This window comes from Photinus pyralis, unplaced genomic scaffold (genome assembly GCF_008802855.1).
Source record: "Photinus pyralis isolate 1611_PpyrPB1 unplaced genomic scaffold, Ppyr1.3 Ppyr1.4_LG2, whole genome shotgun sequence".
NCBI lineage: Eukaryota > Metazoa > Arthropoda > Insecta > Coleoptera > Lampyridae > Photinus > Photinus pyralis.
The window spans coordinates 31,129,352-31,136,777 of NW_022170403.1; the positions used below are offsets into that span (position 1 = coordinate 31,129,352).

The 7,426-nt window shown below is 34.2% G+C and overlaps 1 protein-coding gene across 4 annotated transcripts; it reads left to right on the top strand.

The window, feature by feature from the left end:
* Positions 1–1,023: 1,023 nt before the first annotated feature.
* Positions 1,024–7,388, top strand: LOC116162990 (anoctamin-3-like). 4 transcript variants are annotated; one of them, XM_031476803.1, is made up of 15 exons: positions 1,024–1,244; positions 1,294–1,478; positions 1,529–1,742; positions 1,784–1,989; positions 2,042–2,202; positions 2,247–2,337; positions 2,386–2,470; positions 2,524–2,688; positions 6,037–6,180; positions 6,229–6,392; positions 6,438–6,565; positions 6,614–6,819; positions 6,866–6,965; positions 7,011–7,174; positions 7,222–7,388. In XM_031476803.1, exons 1-15 carry the CDS (start codon positions 1,062–1,064, stop codon positions 7,378–7,380), a joined length of 2,355 nt encoding a protein of 784 aa, XP_031332663.1. In that variant the 5' UTR covers positions 1,024–1,061; the 3' UTR covers positions 7,381–7,388. The 4 variants fall into 4 exon arrangements, with proteins under 4 accessions (XP_031332663.1, XP_031332665.1, XP_031332664.1 ...); XM_031476805.1 differs by having other exon boundaries at positions 7,026–7,174; XM_031476804.1 differs by having other exon boundaries at positions 1,529–1,739.
* Positions 7,389–7,426: the final 38 nt, after the last annotated feature.

The window sequence follows — 7,426 nt, forward strand, 5'->3', positions numbered from 1 at the left end:
GTACGTCATATTTGCGAAAGTAGGAGGGGGCAGGCATCCAAGTCCTATATAAGAGTCAGAACACGGTTAGGTCGCTATATTTTAATCCACATGGAGGGTGACGAAGATACAGAGTTTTCACTTAAGATCGCAGAAAGCCATATACAGATGGTTCTCTCCCCCACTAAAAATGAGGAGAAAAAATACGCTACCGACTGATAAGTTGTTATTATATAGTACATTAATAAACATTTATAACAAAACAAGATATATAGCACTTTTGAACAAATCAAGTAGTAGGCAATGAAAACAATACCTACACTACAGTAAGTTGTAAAAGCAAAATATGTGTTAAAATAATACCTCATGTATTATGTATTTTTTCATCTGATACTCTGTCTCTTAAGAGCAGAAATACAGCAAAATTATCGGTTTGTAGCCTTTTGTTTATTAATACATCGAGGGATATAAAAACAGGAAGACAATTTTTTTATTGTTGAAATCTTAAAAACATTTTTTTTTCGATAGTATATTTTGTTTTTCTTAAAAACCCGCAATTCTTTCCCTATCAAGAAACAAACTAAATTTTAATCTAGTAGCGCTCGATATTATTTTTGTCTAAGTATAAAGTTTATTACAAAATAAAGTTTAATTGTTTCTTTTGTGTCTACCGCTACTTGATATTTGGACAAAAATAACATCGAGTATAAAACATTCATGCGCGCTACTAGATTAAAATTTAGTTAGCTTTTTGATAGGGAAAGAATTGAGTTTTTAAGAAAAACAAAATACTATCGTAAAAAGAATTTTTTAGAATCTCAATAATAAAAAAAAATGATAGCATTTTGCGCAAACAACTTGATAACGTTTAGAACGTCATATACGCAGATGGTAACCGACTTAAAAAGACAAATCCACTTTTTTCAACTGATTCCTACCAAGTGACAAAGATAAAATTTATGATGTACTTTTCTGAACACCATACTCAACACAACACACTAGATCATGCAAGAAAATGATGATTTATATTATTTAGGCGCATTTCTATATGTCACATGTGACAATTAATAATAAGCAATAATATGCAACTAACTGAAGTAGAGAGTACATTTTCTAAAACATATTTCTCCGACGGAAAGCGCAGAATTGATTTTATATTAGTGTATAAGCATTCAACTGTGAGTGCGCAAGAGAAAGAGTATATTAAAACCTACATATCGAACTTGGAAAATAAAGGCTTACACTTTGAAATGTCCGAAGGGATCGTACGTACCGTATTTGTTATTATTTTCAGTAAAAGTACCGCGTCCCTAGAAAGACGACACCTTAATGTTCGTAAAAGTGCACGGACCCAAAAAATTACTGACCAACTATGCCGAAGCTTTAGGTGTACCACTTGCATGCACCTCGTTATACTACCAAGTGGAATCTACAACAAAATATGAAATTATGAAAACAGACATAACAAACCCTAACAGCATAACGTTTTCGAGAGCACTGTAACATGTTCAACGCAGACTTAATGTCACTATACCATTCAGCCTTTTAGTAAGTCTTTGAAAGGGGAAAAACCTAGCAGAATTTCCACCATGGAAAGGGCGATCGTCATAAATAAACTACTAAATACCACACAATTTGGACCCGATGAATTTGAGTGCGGAATATCCAAGTTGATTAAGAAAAAAATTTTCATAGCCGCCTACCCTCTTCATGCTGGTAATTGGAGATGGACCGAAGAAGGTCACTTGACCAAACTGCAGGTAGTAAAATTTGTATAAATTGACGCACACTAATTTAATTGAAGTTATTGGCAGAATTCTGGGCACGTTTGAGTATGTGGTACAAAGAGCAACCGTTGAATTTGATTAAAATGTATTTTGGGTCAGAAGTGGCGGTCTACTTTGCTTTTTGTGGATTTTACAATAGAATGTTAATTCATGCCAGCATCGTTGGGATACTTTGTGTATTTTATGGAATATTTACAACGCACCATTGGAATTATAATATTACGTAGGTATTCTGCAAAATATGAAGATTTGGAGATGATGGCAGAGAGTTTTAGTAAGGAACTATGTAGTAGTGACCTCAAAATTTGTCCACCGTACTTCACCTTACATAACTGGAAATTTACTTATTTGAAACAATATTGTGGTTACGCGAAAGCAATGTGCGTATTTGATAATACGGGAACAGTTGTCTTTGCCTTCTGTATGGCGTTTTGGGGTAAATTGTGATTAACATATAAAAAAAATGATACAATTTTTCAGGTACTGTCTTCCTTTATCAGTGGAAAAGGTATTATACTACACTGTCACTCCACTGGAACATTCAAAATGAAGAAGACGTAGAAGATATAAGGTAACTTTGTGCCAATTTTGTTAAAGATCATAATAAATTAACCAACAGTAAACAGCGCCAAGAGATCCTTCGCAACCCCACCCTTGTCACTATAAAAAATAATGCTATCACTGTTATTGTTTGCTTGGCAATGGTAAGAAGTCAAAAGCCCCCCTTGCCCAAAAATAAATGAAAACAATTTTACAGATGCTAATTGTGTTAACTGCAATTTTCGGTACCATTATATACAGGCTTACGGTAACTGATTTAATAAACGCCAGCAATGTGAAGATCCTAAAGAACAATACCTCATTTTTTACAATGACCACAGGATCGCTTTTAAGTGTTATGTTCATGAAAGTATTTAACAAAGTAAGTATACAAACCTCTGTGATACACAAAACAGAGGTGCTGATGCCTCCACAGTGCAATTACACTGTTAGTTGTAAGACTTATTCTGTGGATTATATAAAGCTCAAGTTTTTGAAAAAATCACCAATTTTTTTTACAAGAAAAATAGCCAGAGATGGGCAGTTTAGACTATATGACAGCATTAGAACATGTTTTTAAGAGGAAACTAGGGAATTTGACTGTTTTAATGTCTGATTGTGTTGCCAAAAGGTGATGGGTGGTGGGGTCGTCATCCCGACGTATTTATTATATTATTAATAATCAAAAAACAAAATGAAATCTCCAAAGAGAAAGGCTATGGGAATTTTCTTAAGATCTCCAATCCAGTGCTAAGAAATCTTAAACATAAAATTCTGTTTATTCTAAGAAACATTTAGCGGTAATCAATTTTACATTTTGTCCTCCCTTATTTCGTAGTCCATCACTATGTCGCTTACCAAATAGTCCAGGCTAAATAGCTCTAAAATGATTTATTTTCAAAAAAAATTAGTTACCGGGTGAAACCAGGTTTTTCAGGCAGGTGAAATGAATAGAAATAATTAAAACAGCTGAATTGTGGCAAAACTATTGATTTTAGACGAAAATGTTAAATGTGAAAATTATAGAGATTAAAAAAATGAGCAACTTTTGTATCTGCGCTATTTTCACATAACCTCCAATTTTCCTAGAAAAATCGGAAAAACTGTTTTTTTCGTTTTTTATTCTTATTTTTGCGAAAAAATGTCGTAGGGGTTTGAAATTTGGAGGGAACATAGCCTGTTTTATGATAAAACAGAAGATAATTGTTTGGGCCTATAAAGTTGAACCGTTTCCAAGATCTCACGATTTCTGTAAAAAATCACCTCTTTTTCAAGGGATGAAAAATCTATTTTTTTCATCGTACAGAGGTGCGCGGTGTAGCAAAATTTTCGTAACGACTTACATTTTAATAATCAAAAATAAAAAATATTATTCCAATAAAAAAATTTCAAAAACGGGGAGGACAGTTTTAAGATACACCGTTTTTGACATACTAGGTAAATAGGCTTTTTTTGCAAATAAATTAACGTGTTGGATCCGCGCTAATAAAAAGTTTTGGAAATCTGTCTTCTCTCCCTCTTTAATGTTGCTCAAATATTTTCTTTTGTTTCCCAGTGCCCAACTGCCTTAATTAAAACAACTTTATTGTTTCTTTTTTCTGCATTTTTACCGCAATAAAAGTAATTTTAAGTAAAATCGAATTCTTTTGCTTCCTGAACAATATGTTTTTGTTCACTAACTTTTCTTCCTGCCTGTTTTACAGCTGATGGGAATAAGCTGGGCCTGTTGATCGTTAATTTACAGGAATTGTGAATAAAATCCTCATAAAGTTTATTCCTGCAGGTTTGACATCTCAAATCATTTGCTTTTGGCCGGTAAAACCAACGTTCTTATTGCAGATTTTGCCAGTTTATCAATAGGCCCAACGCAATTGCATCAGCTATAAAACAATCAGAAAGAAGTCAGTGAACAAAAATAAATTGTTCAAGAATCAGGAAGCAAGATACATAATTCGATTTTATTTCGAATTGCTTTTATTGCGGTAAAAATGCAGAAAAAAGAAATAATAAAGATGTTTTAACTAAAACAGTTGAGCATAAGATAACAAAAGAGAATATTTAGGGAAACATTAAAGAGAAGGAAGAAGACAGATTTCGAAAAAATCTTTATTAACATCCAACATGTTGATTTATCATGTCAAAAACCGTGTATATCTTAAAACTGTTTTTCCGGTTTTTGTCGATCTTCTCGAATTTTTGCTATAGGAATATTTTTTTATTTTTGTTTATTAAAATATGTCTTCCCGAAAATTTTGCTACCCCGCGCGCCTCTGTACGATAAAAAAAATAGATTTTTCATCCCCTTGAAAAAGAGGTGATTTTTTCAGAAATCGTGAGATCTTGGAAACGGTTCAACTTTATGGGACCAAACAATTATCTTCTGTTTTATCATAAAACAGGTTATGTTACCTCCAAATTTCAAACCCCTCCGACATTTTTTCGCAAAAATAAGAATAAAAAACGAAAAAAACAGTTTTTCCGGTTTTTCTAGGAAAATTGGAGGTTATGTGAAAATAGTGCAGATACAAAAGTTGCTCATTTTTTTAATCTCTATAACTTTTACATTTAACATTTTCGTCTAAAATCAATAGTTTTACCACAATTTGCAAAATACCACTTTCCACCCCTTTCAACCCCCGTGATTTCACCCGCGGACAAATTCAGCTGTTTTAATTATTTTTTCCCAAATTCTATGAAAAACCCGGTTTCGCCCGGTAACTAATTTTTTCATACAAAAATATTATATAGCCTGGACTAAAAACAAACATTCAGGGGCGGACTGGCCCGGGGGGGGGCGGGTGGCGATTGCCGCCTGGTCTGTACGTCATAATGGCCCGTTAGAAATTTATAAGTATGTGCTGTATTTAGTTTCTTGCACTATTAATAAATTATATTAACACGTTTCTCTAATTGGGGTTGATGTTAGGTTGTTAAAAAATTTAAAAATTCTGTTTTAATTGAAGTGTTTTACAATGAATTTATCATTTTTTGTCGTAGCATGAAAGTGCTGAAATACAATGATAGGCGACGCGCCTCGTTTGGATTGTATATTTTGTTACTTTTAATTATCAGCTGCAATTTAAAAAAAAACTGTATTGTAATTGATTTCCGAAAAAGGAGTACCTTAAAATGAAGCAAAAAATGTTTTTGTGGTGCACCGCAGAGCTACCCCCCGCCACCTTCATTACTACACTAATACTTTAATGGCCCGTAACCTATGCAATTCCACCTGGCCCGCCCCTGACTAGAAACCAATTTCGAAAGAAAATTCAAAGGGCTGTAACTTTTGAACTAGAAGCCCAATCTTGGAACTGTTGGAAATTATGGATTCTACAGGCCACATTCTATAAAAAAAATTTTTTCCGGGTCGATCTGAGACAATTTTTTTTTCGGGCTCAAAAAAATGCAGTGTTAATAACCTTCCTTTTTTACAAAAAATCAACTGCACCAAAATTTCTCGGGAAAACACTTTTTCTTATTAATTTTGGTGCGTAGAATCCAAAACAATTCGTACTTTTTCGATCGGACGTCTCAATCAAAAGTTATGGACTTGAAACATTAATAAATGTCGACATTCCAAATTTTTGGGTAATATTTTTCTGAGCAACCTATACCTACACACAGAGCTTGGCATAACAAAATCAATGTCATTTCGTTTATCCTTGGAGTAACAGGCAGTGTTCATTATTGCCAAATGAAATTTTCGCCGAAATTACACGTGTGCATTTAGTGGTACGGAAAAATTTCCATTTGGCTCACCGAAAACGAAAATCCCAAAACTCAAGAACAATTTGACAAGTCATACATTCACAAGCGGTTTTTGCTTTCATTCGTCAACAACTACGCGACCATGGTTTATATAAGTTTCGTAAAGGTGAGTTAGCTTACTCTTACGTTTTAACAAACGAAGTTCGTCTTTTAGGGAAAGTTGTACACATACCCGGGAGAGAAGGGTTCGTGGATACTAACGCACTTTCACGCAGACATATGTCACCCGGCGGGATGTATTATGGGCATTTGCATCCAACTGGCTTTTGTAATGTTATTCAAGAGTCTGGTAGGAAACATTTATTCTGCCATGATGCCGTAAGTTACAGTAGCAAAAACAATTGAATACCACCATAACTTCAGAGCATGTAAAAAACGCTTGAAATGGGGGATTTCGCAATCAACAAATGAAGATTTGCCACGGTGGGAACAAGACTTCGAATTACGGGAAGTTGAGAGATATTTTCTTGTCGGGGAATATATGGAAATTGGTATTTACTCGTTGATTTTCATCATTTCTATCATTTCAACTTTTTAAGTCATGCAGTACGGGTTTGTTACATTTTTTGCCGCCGCCTTCCCTTTAGCTCCACTCTGTGCACTGATAAATAATATTCTGGAGCTAAGGACTGATGCACATAAGTATGTCCGAATCTGTCGCCGACCAGTTCCCATCTGTACCGGATCCATGAATGTGTGGATTAATTTATTGAAAGCCATGTCTAGCATGAGTATAATTAGCAATGTAAGCGTTTTTTTTGTTGACATTTCATATTAATTGTACATTGCAGGCCTTCATAATAGCATTTACGAGTAATATTGTCAAGCGAGAGCTATACAGAGCGAAACATGATTACATGCTTAAAGGATTTATAAATAGTACACTTTCAGGTAGGATGTAAGTACTTTCTGCAACCACCCCATAAATATTTCTAGTTTTTGATCCGAAAGACCTCAAAGGCAATTTCACTCACAGCGATCTTGAAATGTGCTACTATCGCGGAGAAAGAAATTCACCGGGTACTCCAGACCAATACAAGCTTTCCGGTCAGTTTTGGTTAGAATTATCCGTTAGATTCATAGTAGCGATATTTTTCGAGGTAAGTATAACGAATGTCATTGTACGTTCTACGAAAATATATTGCAGCATATTATGTTAATGTTCACTGGTATTTTGAGCAGTATGATGCCCAATGTAACGCCCTTGGTCAAGATGGAATTAAAACATCAAAACATCGAGTTGAAACAAAAACAAATGAAAGCTGATAAAAATGTTCCTAGAGGGACAAATGTTTTTAAGGAATAACAAGTTGAGCGATGGTAGTAATTAGAAAATGGTTATATTATTTTGT

What these genes read in the sequence shown, in the direction of transcription:
- LOC116162990 (XM_031476803.1), top strand. Translation starts at nt 1,062, where the DNA reads ATGCAACTAACTGAAGTAGAGAGTACATTTTCTAAAACATATTTCTCC. An exon ending in ATTTATTCTGCCATGATGCC is followed by an intron (nt 6,393 to 6,437) that starts GTAAGTTACAGT and finishes CCATAACTTCAG; the next exon opens with AGCATGTAAAAAACGCTTGA. An exon ending in CGGGGAATATATGGAAATTG is followed by an intron (nt 6,566 to 6,613) that starts GTATTTACTCGT and finishes CAACTTTTTAAG; the next exon opens with TCATGCAGTACGGGTTTGTT.